The sequence below is a fragment of the Girardinichthys multiradiatus genome, chromosome 22 (assembly GCF_021462225.1).
Source record: "Girardinichthys multiradiatus isolate DD_20200921_A chromosome 22, DD_fGirMul_XY1, whole genome shotgun sequence".
Taxonomy (NCBI): Eukaryota; Metazoa; Chordata; class Actinopteri; order Cyprinodontiformes; family Goodeidae; genus Girardinichthys; species Girardinichthys multiradiatus.
The window spans coordinates 33,741,417-33,756,437 of NC_061814.1; the positions used below are offsets into that span (position 1 = coordinate 33,741,417).

Genomic DNA, 15,021 nt, shown 5'->3' on the forward strand with positions numbered 1-15,021 from the left:
AACTTCTTGGTATTGAAGTCGGTTCTGGATCAATTTGCTCCTTCCACAATTTAACCAATCATCCTCCAGATGTGATGGTGCCATTTTGTACCCAAAAATGATGAGTATGAAATGACCAAAACTGCAAAAGTATGAAATGGGGAAAGGAGTGAAATGACAAGCAACCTCCCAAAGCCCAAATAAACAACCAACTTGTAGAAAATCAGTAGCTTCTCACATCTCTAGGCTTCCTCTCACTTGAATTTTAAACACCCCGCTGATACTAAAAACAACAAACTTTGGTGATTCTTCCCACAGTAACGACATCGACTCGAAAAAGAGTTGAGGCCAGTATGACCTGGTAGCACTTAGCACTTATTTTTGGTTTCAAGCAAAAAATATAACCAGCTAATATCTCATTGGATCTCTAGACAACACTTTTCTTTCTCAACAATGTTGTGTGGAGAGTTTTTTTCTTTAAGCTAGCAAGAAGGAAAACATGAGCTCAGAAGATAAAACTAAACTAAACATTTTCTTTGTTTGCTTTCTTTTTAAGTGTGAACAATAATTCAAGAACATCTGGCTGAGCTGCTGAACCAGAACATCATTCATCATGATAAGATCCATTACTGTCATCTTCTTCGGTGAGAAGTCTGTCTTTTTGCATTACACTGATATCCTTGTTTTAAAATGTTTCAGTCTTGTCTACAGTGTTTCGTATCTCCATCAGAATCAGGTTGCAGTAAATTCACACCACCATCCTTGTGGATGCAGGGAAAATGCTGATGATTATGTTTCTGTGCCTGCTAATACGTCTAACGCCCTCTTCTTCACCCCCAGCGTTCCTCTTGTCTGGGGCATGCTGGGCCAAGCCTAATGGATCAAAGAGCAAGAAACCAAAACAAGGTATACATCTTCATCGACAGCCAAAAGCCTGTAATCTTCAATGCTTTCAGTCTTTTCTGAGCTAACTGAGGTTCACAGGAAGGTGAAACTCAATATATAGTCAAATTCACTCATCAAGGCCACGAATGTCATGTTTATTTTGGGCTTTTAATGATGCAGTTGACCTGTTCAAAGTCAGTTTTTATGTGCCTTTGGAATTATTGTTGTAAAACCAAAATTTGTCATTGTTTGATGCATCCAGCTGTTGATTTGAGCTGAGGAGAAATAATTAGTAGTTAGTAGACATGGGTGATAAACTGAAAATTTACAGACACTGACATTTTTGACAATGACATGTCATTTTGACCAAGTCTTTATTTTCGATGTTTTAAAGAAATGAAGTTTTTTCTTTTTTAGCTGTGTACAGAAGGCTATGTTCACGTCACTTTAAGGCTCTACGTGTACAGTCTGTAGTCATGTGACTCCATCCCATCCAGTTTGTAACAAGAAGTGAGACAGTGAGGTTGAGAAAATATAGGAAATTTCCAATATTGAAGCAGCGGGGTTAGAGCTGGTCGAGGAGGAAAGTTAAGCTTTTTGTACTTCTAAACTTGTTCTGTCGTGCTTATTTGTTTAAGAAATCTTAACTAAAAGTTAATATTTTAGTTGCAGATGCTCTAGAGCCACTTGCAATGCAACAGTCACAAAGCATGATGCTGCCACCACCATGCTTGACAGTTGGTGCAGTCCTCTTGAGTAGTAAAGCTTCTTCTTTATTCCTTCAAACATTCATCTTGTTGTTGTAGAAAGATGTACATTACTTTTTTCTAGAAAACATGTTTTTGTCCATCCAAGCAGACCCAGATTTCAATTGAACTTGATGGGTTATTTTTTGGTTGGCGCCCTCCCAACCGTGGTGACGTTAAGCTGGCTTCACTGTGGGCAGTGACTCAGTTCATGGCAGGTTTGATGTTTGGTGGCTCATCAGGTGTTTGGATTCTTAAGTGTATTTTTTTCCTTACATCAGGGTGACAGTTTGGATCAGATCAGATGTAAATTCTGTGAATCTGAAACAGATCCTGGACAGGGAGTAGGGAAATTAGAATTGTACTTTAAGCTCCCCTCAATATCTTTTGCAGGGTCCTCTTGTTGGCTTTATTTCAGCTGAAGTATCACACTGAGATGCAGTTTGTCAAAGCTCTGTTGAATATAGGTTGGATTCTGTGTTGGTAGCAACCTTAAAATTCTAGCAGAATATACCATACAGTGCCTTGCGAAAGTACTCAGCCCCCTTGAACTGGTCAACTTCTTGCCACATTTCAGGCTTCAAACATAAAGATATAAAATTCATATTTTTTGTGAAGAATCAACAACAAGTGGGACACAATCGTGAAGTGGAATGAAATTTATTGGATGTGTCAAACTTTTTTAACAGATGAAAAACTGAAAAGTGTGGCGTGCAATATTATTCAGCCCCTTGCGTTAATACTTTGTAGCGCCACCCTTTGCTGCAATTACAGCTGCAAGTCACTTGGGGTTTGTCTCTATCAGTTTTGCACATCGAGAGACTGAAATTCTTGCCCATTCTTCCTTGCAAAACAGCTCGAGGTCAGTGAGGTTGGATGGAGAGCGCTCGTGAACAGCAGTCTTCAGCTCTTTCCACAGATTCTCAATTGGATTCAGGTCTGGACTTTGACTTGGCCATTCCAACACCTGGATACGTTTATTTGTGAACCATTCTATTGTAGATTTGGCTTCATGTTTTGGATCATTGTCTTGTTGGAAGATAAATCTCCGTCCCAGTCTCAGGTCTCTTGCAGACTCCAACAGGTTTTCTTCCAGAATGGTCCTGTATTTGGCCCCATCCATCTTCCCATCAATTTTGACCATCTTCTCTGTCCCTGCTGACGAAAAGCAGGCCCAAACCATGATGCTGCCACCACCATGTTTGACAGTGGGGATGGTGTGTTCAGGGTGATGAGCTGTGTTGCTTTTATGCCAAACATATCGTTTTGCATTGTGGCCAAACAGTTTGATTTTGGTTTCATCTGACCAGAGCACCTTCTTCCACATGTTTGGTGTTTCTCCCAGGTGGCTTGTGGCAAACTTTAAATGAGACTTTTTATGGATATCTTTGAGAACTGGCTTTCTTCTTGCCACTCTTCCATAAAGGCCAGATTTGTGCAGTGTACGACTGATTGTTGTCCTATGGACAGACTCTCCCACCTCAGCTGTAGATCTCTACAGTTCATCCAGAGTGATCATGGGCCTCTTGGCTGCATCTCTGATCAGTCTTCTCCTTGTTCGAGACGAAAGTTTAGAGGGACGGCCGGGTCTTGGTAGATTTGCAGTGGTCTGATACTCCTTCCAGTTCAATATGATTGCTTGCACAGTGCTCCTTCGGATGTTTAAAGCTTGGGAATTTTTTTTTGTATCCAAATCCGGCTTTAAACTTCTCCACAGCAGTATCTCGGACCTGCCTGGTGTGTTCCTTGGTCTTCATGATGCTCTCTGCGCTTTGAACAGAACCCTGAGACTATCACAGAGCAGGTGCATTTACACGGAGACTTGATTACACACAGGTGGATTCTATTTATCATCATCAGTCATTTGGGACAACATTGGATCATTCAGAGATCCTCACTGAACTTCTGGAGTGAGTTTGCTGCACTGAAAGTAAAGGGGCCGAATAATATTGCACGCCCCACTTTTCAGTTTTTTATTTGTTAAAAAAGTTTGACACATCCAATAAATTTAATTCCACTTGATGATTGTGTCCCACTTGTTGTTGATTCTTCACAAAAAATTTGAATTTTATATCTTTATGTTTGAAGCCTGAAATGTGGCAAGAGGTTGAAAAGTTCAAGGGGGACGAGTACTTTCGCAAGGCACTGTACCTCCTGAGAAGTTGTTCACTTTATTGTAAGGTAATGTGACTTTTCCACCTACTTTGACCTTTGTATACTTCTATCGTCCACTGTCCACAGTTGTTCCAGATATAGAGTGTGATGTCCGAGCAGGGAAGATTAACCTCCCAGAGTTCATTGCCAGGTGTCCTGCACACTGTAAGGAAACCAAGCAGCAGGTCTACGGGACAAACATTTTCGCCTCCATCTCCAGCATCTGCAATGCAGCCATCCACAGGTGTTAGGACAGGGAAATAAATATCACCAAAACAGTCTCGTAATAGTTATATTTGACAAACATGTTGCCTGCACAGCGGAGTCATCACAAACGCGGGGGGGAAAGTAATTGTGAGGAAGATGGCTGGACAGAACGTCTACAAAGGCAGCAACTCTAATGGGGTGCGATCACTGTCCCTACCTAAGTGGAGGGAGTCATTTGTGGTCTCAGGTACTGATGCCGGATTAAATATCTTTAAAAGCAGATATTTAGAAGAAATTAGCCAAATAAAAGCTGGATTTGTTGTGTTTCAGTCGGGAAACCTAAGAAAGGAGTCATCTACCCCTCCACTTTGGACTATGTTCCTTCAAGACCAACCTATGTGAAGACAGGTAGGAGTATTATTTTTACACTAATACCAAAGATTTTAAATGCATTTCATTTTTTACAGTGTAGCACTGGTACAAATTAAATATAGCAAATACTGCAATGATACAGTATCTCAATTTAAAAAAATAATAAACATTTTACCATTTTCCCCATGGTTTAAATTTATTTTGATTTTCTTATTTAAATGTAGTAATTATGACAATTTACCTCTAGATTTTAAGAAACAATTGTGGAAAGGAAGTGAAATATAGAGTCCAGTTTTAGTTGTACATTTTACCCGGACAACATATCCATGTCCCGGGAACTTTCCGCATTTTATCCCATTACAACAATAAACTGGGTTGTATTTTACTGGGATTGTACTTTGTAGAACAACACAAATTAGTGCATAATTGTTAAAGGTTTTACAAATAAAAACCTGAAACCTGTGCCATGCATTTGTATTCGCCCTCCCTTGTTTTAATAAAATTGAGTGAAACCAGGAGTCTGTGAAATTGAATCACAGCATAGAATCAGCTGTAATGTGCAGGCCTCAGAGGTTTACTAGAGAACATTACTGAAGTAACGACGCACGTCACCATGAACAGAACAGTAGAACACGGTGGTGGCAGCATCCTGCTGTGGTGGTGCTCATCTTTAACAGAAAAAGGGAAGATGTCCAGAGTTCATTCGTATGGATGGAGCTAAATACAGGATAATTGTGGAATAAAACTTGTTAGGTTGATGTTCAACTTCCAGCCAGACAACAACCTTAAACATACAGCCTGAGCTAGAATAGTTCAGATAAAGGCATATCCATGTGTTATAATGGCCTAGTCAAAGTCCAGACCTAAATTAAAATAAAATCTGACGAAATACTTAAAAATGGATGGTCATAAAATCTGCATGAGCTTGAACTATTTTAAAACAAATGGGTAAAACATTCAGTCTCTAGATATGAAAATCTGGTTTGAAACATTCCTTAAAACGCTCAGAGGGGCTGAATGCAAATAAACACCACACTTTTCAGGTCTTTATTTAGACATTTTCGTAAAATATTTAAAATTTCAAAAGGCGGTGTACTTACAACTCTTTCAGGCTTCACATGTGTGGTTCAGTGCATTCTGGGGTCAAAAGGTGACAGAATAAACATCCACACACTTGATTCTGGCATGCTGAACTTCACTCAGCCAGAACGAGGATTTGGATTGCTGCAGTCTGCTAAGAATGACAAGAATGCATTACAACACAGAGGTTACTCTGTAGACGCTTGTCCTCCCTCATTCATCCTCCTTGTTAGTGACTGCCTTCATCTCTTTTCAGGTCAAAAAGACAGCAAATCACCGGTGTTAGCTACGCTGCCACCGACAACGACAGCACCTGAGGTCACCACGACGACCCCTGAACCGACAACCACCACAACTGCTCCCACCACCCCTGTACCTCCACCACCACCCACGACCACCAAAGCCCGGGCTGCAGCCCATAAAGTCAGGGATGCAGGTGAGTAAAACAAGCAGTTAAAAATGTTTAAAAAGGTAAGCTAGCAGCCTGCCTCCTCTACTTGACATCTCACTTACAACATTAGCAGCTTGTAATCAGAACCTGCAGCTTGCCGCAACAAGCCTTCTCTTCTGTAATGAGTGATGAGGATGAATGAGTGCAGCTGGTAATTACAACTGCAATTATGGAGCAACTACTGCTCCTCTGTGATTAAGTTAATACAGTACAGACTGTCTTAACTGTAGATCACCAAAGCTTTCATCACTGATTAAATGAAAACACAATCAGGCGGTAATCGCTGAGTCTGCATCATTTTGCATGGAAGTGCAGCCATGGTGAGTACACAGCGCCACCGTACCTCAAGGAATGTGTTGAAATGAGATGGGCAGTGTGCCAAATGGGCTCTGGAGCGTTCCCTCTCCCTTTCATTTTCTGTAACATCATCTTCCTTGTCTCCACACCGGCACACCATTTGTTTTTCTTCCATCCAGGCAGCAGTCACCCGTACCTTGCCCATGTTTCTGCCACAAGTTCAAGTAAGTAAAGCAAGGCAGAGACTAATTTTATATAGGAGGGTTAGAATACGTGATCGTGTATGAGGAAGTATTCTGGGATATACAGAGCCTTGCAAAAATAACTTTTCAGATTTTGTCACTTTACAACTACAAACTTTAATGTACTTTATTGGAATTTTAAGTGGTAAACCAACACAAAAATTGCTGAATGGTTTCAACAAAAAATGCGTATGTATTCACTTTGCAGAACAAAACTTTACTGCAATTACAGCTGACAGTCTTTTGGAGAATGTCTTGCCACAGATTCTCAATTGGAATTGGGACTGGGCTTTGACTGGACCATTCTAACAGATGAATATGCTTTGATATAAACTGTCTATTGTAGTTTTAGGTACATGTCCTTTTTGGAGGTGACCGTCAGCCGCAGCCTCAAGTCTTTTTCAGCCTCAAACAGGTTTTCTTCCAGGATTTCCATGTATTCAGCTAAATCTATCTTTTCAACAACTCTGACCAACTTCCCTGTCCTTGCTGAAGAAAAGCATTCCCAAAGCATAATACTGCCACCACCATGTTTCAATGTGGGGGATTGTGTCCAGGGTGATGTGTGCAATGTTGGTACTCTGCCACACCCTTGTAGCATTTTGCAGGTAGGCCAAAATGTTTGGTCTCTTCGGACCCTGCATGACTTGTAGCTAACTAGCTGGACTTGTAAAACATTCTGCCACTTTTTCCTGAAGGCCATATTTGTGCGGTGCCTGACTTAATGGTTGTCCTGTCAACAGATTTTCCCATCTGGGCTGTGGATCTCTGCAGCTCCTCAGCCTTACCATGAGCCTCCTGGGCCCTTCTCTGATTAATATTCTCTTTGCCCAGTCTGTCAATTTTGACGGATGGCCAAGTCTTGGTAGCTTTGCAGTTGTGCAAACCATCATCATTCTAAGATAATGGACTGAACAGTGCACAGGTGAGATGTTTAAAGACTGTGGTATTGTTTTATGACCTAACCCTTCATTAAACATCTCCACATCTTCATCCCTGACCTGTCTGCTGTGTTACTTGCTGTTTATTCTCTAACAAACCTCGGAGGCCTTCACAGAACATCTGGATTTATACTGAATTCAATTACACATTGGTGGACTGAATGATACAAAGGAATGAGATATAAAATAAATACATATGCAGGCCACAAATATTAGATTTTTATTTGTTAAAATGATTTTAGTTCCACTTTATAATTTTGTGGTACTTGTTGGTTCATCTCATAAAATACCAATAAAATACGTGTAAAAATGTGAACCATTATGAATATTTCTGCAAAGCGCTGTATGTTTAGGGTGGACATGGTGTTTTTCAGTACATCACAATGGTCTGCTTCAGGAATTATCACGTTTTGTGTGAAAGGTAGTGGCATCTTGCATATTTACCAACAAGTTGCTTTAATTCAAAAACTTTACGCTATACAGCCATTTCTGGTTGTACAGCTGAAATACAAATATGAAACTGCTATCAGTTACGAATGTTAATTTTTATCTAAATGTTTTGTGAATGAACTGTGTGATTGGTGTAGGACAGTCTCAGGGTGCACAAGGAAAGAGTCCCAGCCAAGGTGGGTAAATACACTCCAAGATCCAGCAACTGAAATATTTATTACACACAAAGCAATTCCAGTCTGACTAAACCATCTCCTCAGTGTTCAGAGGTAGCTCCTACCCAAACAGGTATCCACAACGTGCCAGTGCAGGTAAATCAACCTAAAAATCCACCTATGAAGTTCCAGAAACAACCCACTAACCTTTGCTTTTTGTAAAATGTTTTTTTCTTTTACACTGACAATCAGACACAGTTCTTTTTTACTTGTGCACATAAACTCTGCATGCCATCTCTGTTCTGTATCTACAGAGCTGCTTGACTTGTATTAATTGCAAATCAGAAGTGGTGCTTATGGTGTAATTTTCAGTTCAGTTCCAGATTTTGCAAATATTGGAACCCCTGGTAAAGATGTAGACTTAAAATAAATTGACCCTTTATTGCAGTAGCATAATTGTACATTTAAGAATCCAACCTTTAACTCTTTTCAGACTATCCATTCAGCCATCTATTGTCTATATCCGCTTATCCATGCAGGGTTGTAGGGGGGCTGGTGCCTGTTTCCCGCGGTCCTTTGACGAGATACAGGGTACACCTTGGACAGGCCACCAGTCCATCACAGGGCTATGCACATTCACTCCTACAGGCATTTTATGCCTCTTTTCCATTCATGGTTCCAGCACCGCACGGCTCCACTCCAATTGATCTTGTTCTACTCCACACGAAAGCTGTTGTGTTTCCATTGATTTGTTAATGGCTGGAGTTTTAGCTTGAAGCCCCGCCACCAGCCATTAACGTCATGCGTTGTTCCACAATTAACCCTTACCTGTCTTATGGCTCAGAGTGAGCCTACCAAACATAAAATAAGTTTCAAGTATAAACATGCAAATAAACACTCACTGTTGCACATCATGTCCTCAAAAGGTGATTTTGAACCTTTGCCATGGCTTGCGGTTTGACCCACTCCGGCCACTATGGCCCCTAATATTTTTGTAGTTTCTCTTAAGTTTTTGAGCTTTTCCCAGCACTGCGGTGTGCTGTAAAAGAATGGACTGTACAGAAACCTATGTTGTAAGCCAATCTCAAAGCCTTATTTGGTAAAAGGAGCATCAACAACATATTCTACATACCGGAAACAAGATAATTTATTTAATTATTATTATACACAAATATGCCTAATGATGCTAATTTGCATCATATCTAAATGTATAGCTGTTTCATATGCTTAATGGAGCATATGTTTCACTCAATTTTTATATAATTGCAAATATATTCAGGCAGCAAGGGGTTGAGTACGTTTATTCAGCAGGTAGAAGTCATTGATTAATAACACCCCTGACAATTTCTGTTAAATACATGTAACTGAAGTATTTTTTTATTCATACTTTACCTTTTAAAGTTGATGAGTCTCTAGGAACATATAATAGGTCATCTGTGACTTATTGCCTTGTTAGTTTATAAATATGCATGACACAGATTTTTATTCTTCTTAATCACTCTTCAGAATGGGAAAGACAAGAAATAAGCCAATCAGCCAAAGCAAATGTGTTGATCTTTATCTTTAAGGAATTGGTAACAAGAAAATAGCTACTCAATTAAACTTATTCACATCCAGTCAGAGCAGTAACGAAAATTAACAGATTTGGAGCTCCTTTATTTATCCTGCCACCATGAACAATGAGAAGGATAGTAAGGGAGCTAAAAAAAACCTCCAAAGCTCCTTGTTGGAGAACTGCAGCAAGTAGCAGCTTCTTGGATGTCACTATATCTACCATTAGGAGTCTTTTCTGCTCTACTGTCACATACATAAACATGTAGAATTTGATCAACTCTGCTGGAACCTCAACTAGAACCGTATGCTTTGCTAAAATGAGACCAAGATTGAGCTTTTCTGCAACAAACACTCCAAGTGGGGTCTGGTATGAAACAAAGGAAGTCTGTGTGCAAAAGCACCTCAAGCCTACTGTTCATAAGGAGCCCGTGGTGAGTATGGTGGAGGATCTGTGATGAAATGGGCCCTTGGAGCATGAACTCATGAAGAACATTAGAAATCTGGTGGCCTCTAGGAAATACATGGAAACAGGTCAGTGGGCCTTTCAATAGGATAATGATCAAAACCACAAGACCAAATAAACAGAAATGGTTCAGAAGAATAGAAAAATCTTCCATGCTTCTCCCTGCCTTCTTAGTCATCAGAGTTAAATAGAACAGAAACCTGTGAGGTGAGCCAAAGAAAACAGTGCTACTGAATAAAATCTTCATTTATTTTAAGGGTTTTTCACATCTTTACCAGAGGTAGCGATACTTTCGGGAGGTGCTGTTTTTTAAAATCTGTGCTGATATTTAGACACCAGTGCAATCCGCTAATTTCAGTAACAACCTGAACCATCTTCCAGAAGGTATGCAAAATAAAGCAAATATTTAACATGTGAGCAACAGAATTTGTACTTCATTTAAATGTCAGCGCAGAAAAACTCAGCAATGTTTTGCTATTTTGAAAAATGTCTTCCTTCTAACCCTGGTCCAAGGTTTGCGCCGGCCAGAGGCGGGCTCAGCCATCAGGAGGCAACCATCATCTCCAGTCGGCCCAGGTCAGCCTCCTCATTAGCACACTTACATCCATACACACCCATAATAAAACAGGTAGGTATGGTGGGGCAGACAGAAGGAATGCAGGTCAACGTCAGCATACTGCTGTAAGTCTGACCCCACTGTTCACACCCATAAGCCCCTGATATCTTCACCCCCAGGGTCACCTCTAATTCCATTCTCTGAGCGTCCCAGCTAACATTCCTCTCTACATAACTGCTGTTTTCTGTCATCAGGAGCATCCCTCCCAGTAATATTTTCATTTTACAAGATGAAAAGAGGCAAATGAAGCAGAGCTAGTGCTTGTAAATACGCCTGTCGTACATCCTTTTGTTTTTGATAGCATGCTGTGGAGGAAAAAAAGCCTTTTACTTCCATCAAAGCAAAACAGCTGGGCTGCATTTGAGGATGGAGGCTCAGTACTGAGATTCTGCTTTGCCTTCCTTCCTCTCCCCTGATTTTCTTCTCCTCTCATATCTGCGCTTTTCTCATCGCTGCAAACAGCTTTCAACAGGGCTCCACCCGAGCGGACTCTGACAATGAGCCAGTCGAACTCTGGTGAGTCTGAGCAGGAGTCCTCAACCAAACTGACGCTCACTGGTCAGATCAAACAAGACAGTAAAGAGGACTATAAAAGGGCTCGGTGAAATGTTCTACAAAGCAGCACAAATGTTTACCCACTGTGGTATGCCATCAATGAGCCAAAATGCAAGCACATTAGTAAAATTGCACCTGCATCTTGGTTTCCCTTACCAGGGTGAAAATAAATCACCTGGGTTGAAATTTACCTGAGAAACAGGCCTTGGTAGGGAGAGGGTGCTTTAACTTTTTTCCAACCTTTTTTTTTTTTTCTCGTTAAAAGGTATCAGAACTCCAAAATATATCATCCAAATAACCTTTCCTGCTGATATCTCAAAATTAAATAGATACATCATAATTTTAGGGGTTTTAATCAGCTTGATTCTAATTGGAAGAAAAAAAAAAAACTTTAAGTAGCAGCCAAGTAGCAGTCAGTTTGTCTTTTTGTTTAGTCTTTGCTTTGGTTATCGTTAATTAGGATTGCTTTTTCATTTTCTTTAGTCCATTAGCAATTAGGTAAATTAATATTTGGTATTTGTACTCTTCTACAATCTCTGGTAGCCTGTTAGACTTTACAAGGAAATTCTCTCAAAGCATTCTTATCATAAAGATTATAAATCTTCTTTTTAATTGTAGCTGTAAGGCCCTCCAAAGGTGTAAGGAGTGCTTCACGTGGAATTAATGGTTTTGATGACTGAGACTGATTTTATACTTTTATAACTAATGAGACCAGCAGAATTATGGACTTTAAAGTCATTTAAAGTAGCTGGTAGTTGCTACACTTGTGGACATTGGCAGAGAGGGTTCAGAGAGATGAAAAAGCTGCGCCAAGTGGCCCAGTTTTGCACCCAGTCTGTAACAATTACAGCATATGGGTCCAATCTCTGAGTACTCCACAAACCAGCCAAGGAGTGGCCCTCTTAGGAATGTGCTTCTGTTTTTCCTTCTGTGGATTGCAAAACCTTGAATCCCCTAAAATTAGACAGGCCTATATCTGTTTAAATGACAGCTGATTGTAAGATCTGATGTATGAAATGCAGGGTAAACTGAGTCGAAACATTTGCTGCTGCGCTCTTGATCTGTGGAGGACACTGCTGTTCAGGCTGGGGGAATAACAATGTGATTTACTAAAGAAAATATTGATCCCAATCCCCTTGAAGCCGTCCCTTCAGGTGGAAGTCAGAGTTTAAAGGTAAGGGCGAGCAGCGCCTCTGGAGACTTCAAGATGGATGCTTTTTTGACTTTGGCCCTTCAGTTTCTGATTTATGAGCTAAAAAGAATTTTTTCTCCGTAACTTTGGGACCTAACAGTTTAAAGCAGATGTTAGGTGTTTTTTCTTTAAGTTATGATCTAAATTAGTCTGGCATTTATTATGAAACATGTCAGTGTGACAGCCAAGAAGATGCATGAAAATATTTCAGTAATCGCTACAGGCCAAAGAATGGTTTTTAAACCCACTGAACCTTTCTACATTTTGTCAGGTTACAACTTCAAACATCAATTTACAGTACAGACCAAAACTTTGGACACACCTTCTCATTCAAAGAGTTTTCTTTATTTTCATGACTATGAATATTGTAGCTTCACACTGAAGGCATCAAAACTATGAATTAACACATGTGGAATTATATACTGAACAAAAAAGTGTGAAACAACTGAAAATATGTCTTATATTCTAGGTTCTTCAAAGTAGCCACCTTTTGCTTTGATTACTGCTCCACACACTCTTGGCATTCTGTTGATGAGCTTCAAGAGGTAGTCACCTGAAATGGTTTTACAACAGTCTTGAAGGAGTTCCCAGACATGCTTAGCCCTTACACAGCCTGGAGGTGTGTTTGGGGTCATTGTCCTGTTGAAAAATAAATGATGGTCCAACTAAACACAAACCAGATGGAATAGCATGCCGCTGCACGATGCTGTGGTAGCCATGCTGGTTCAGTATGGCTTCAATTTTGAATACATCCCCAACAGTGTCACCAGCAAAGCACCCCCAGACCATCACACCTCCTCCTCCATGCTTCACGGTGGGAACCAGGCATGTAGAGTCCATCCGTGCACCTCTTCTGCACCGCACAAAGACACGGTGGTTGGAACCAAAGATCTCAAACTTGGACTCATCAGACCAAAGCACAGATTTCCACTGGTCTAATGTCCATTCCTTGTGTTTTTTAGCCCAAACAAGTCTCTTCTGCTTGTTGCCTGTCCTCAGCAGTGGTTTCCTAGCAGCTATTTTACCATGAAGGCCTGATTTACACAGTCTCCTCTTAACAGTTGTTCTAGAGATGTGTCTGCTGCTAGAACTCTGTGTGGCATTGACCTGTTCTCTAATCTGAGCTGCTGTTAACCTGCGATTTCTGAGGCTGGTGACTCGGATGAACTTATCGTCTGCAGCAGAGGTGACTCTTGGTCTTCCTTTCCTGGGACGGTCCTCATGTGAGCCAGTTTCTTTGTAGCGCTTGATGGTTTTTGCGACTGCCCTTGGGGACACTTTCAAAGTTTTCCCAATTGTTCGGACTGACTGGCCTTCATTTCTTAAAGTAATGATGGCCACTCGTTTTTCTTTACTCAGCTGCTTTTTTCTTGCCATAATACAAATTCTAACAGTCTATTCAGTAGGACTGTCAGCTGTGTACTGTATCCACCTCCTGCACAACACAACTGATGGTCCCAATCCCATTTATAAGGCTTGAAATCCCACTTATTAAACCTGATAGGGCACACCTGTGAAGTGAAAACCATTTCAGGTGACTACCTCTTGAAGCTCATCAACAGAATGCCAAGAGTGTGCGGAGCAGTAATTAAAGCAAAAGGTGGCTACTTTGAAGAACCTAGAATATAAGACATATTTTCAGTTGTTTCACACTTTTACGTTCAGTATATAATTACACGTGTTAATTCATAGTGTTGATGCCTTCAGTGTGAAGCTACAATATTCATAGTCATGAAAATAAAGAAAACTCTTTGAATGAGAAGGTGTGTCCAAAGTTTTGGTCTGTACTGTATTTTATTAGGATTTTGTGTGACAGACGAACGTAATGTAGCAAATAATTATGAACTGGGGGGAAAAATTACGTTTCTTACTCAGAAATATTTGAGGACTTTCAGTCCTTCAATCCAGTGCAACCAACTGCCTATTGCCTGTGTTTAATCTTAAACATTTATAGCTGCTCTGCGAAGGCTTCAGAGGTTTGTTAGAGGACATTAGCGAACAAACATCCTGAAGACCAAGGAAAGCAGATCAGGGATAAACCTGTGGGTAAATTTAAAACAGAGTTGGGTTCTAAAACAACATCCATAGCTCTGAACATCTGAGCATCAGCAATCACTAGGAAATGGAAAGACTTTGGCACAACTGCAAAACTAAGGGGAGTCTTAATCAAGGAAGCAGCCAAAGGTCCTATCACTCTGGAGGAACTGCAGAGAGGTGCAGCTCAGGTGGGAGAGCCAAATGACACAACTATTAGTTGTGCTCTCAACAAATCTGGTTTCTGTGAAAAAAGCAAGAAGTCCTATTTAAAGTTAGCCAGAAGCCGCGTGCTCTAATCAGATATAACTGAAATTATAATTTTTTGTCTAACATGCAAAACTAACACTGTACATTACTTTGAATACACCATCACCAGAGAGAAATATAGTAGTAGCTAGATCAGGCTACAGGTATTCTCACCAGCAGGAAAACAACCCTAAACATACAATCAGAGTTACAAAGGAATGCTTTAGATTAGGGTAGGTTCTTGAGTTACAATGGCCCAGACCTGCAATCATTTGAGAATCTGTGGCATGACCTGAGAAATTGATGCTCACAGATGTTCTCTATTCAATTTGACTGAACTTAAGCCATTTTGCAAAGAAAGTTTGACTAAGATTTCTGTTTAGGCTGTGGACACATACC

The 15,021-nt window shown here is 40.4% G+C and overlaps 1 protein-coding gene across 4 annotated transcripts in view; it reads left to right on the top strand.

The window, feature by feature from the left end:
• vit (vitrin) overlaps nt 1-15,021 on the top strand; it is a 56,125-nt gene that overhangs the window by 12,060 nt on the left and 29,044 nt on the right. For 3 of the 4 annotated variants that reach the window (XM_047352253.1, XM_047352255.1, XM_047352256.1), the window contains exons 2-11: nt 536-623; nt 820-885; nt 3,852-4,008; nt 4,085-4,218; nt 4,302-4,379; nt 5,680-5,859; nt 6,351-6,395; nt 7,942-7,980; nt 8,065-8,115; nt 10,490-10,552. In XM_047352253.1, the coding sequence (XP_047208209.1) occupies nt 593-623; nt 820-885; nt 3,852-4,008; nt 4,085-4,218; nt 4,302-4,379; nt 5,680-5,859; nt 6,351-6,395; nt 7,942-7,980; nt 8,065-8,115; nt 10,490-10,552 (844 nt within the window). In that variant the 5' untranslated portion in view covers nt 536-592. The remainder of the gene's footprint in view (nt 1-535; nt 624-819; nt 886-3,851; nt 4,009-4,084; nt 4,219-4,301; nt 4,380-5,679; nt 5,860-6,350; nt 6,396-7,941; nt 7,981-8,064; nt 8,116-10,489; nt 10,553-15,021) is intronic. The other variant, XM_047352257.1, reaches the window with a different exon arrangement.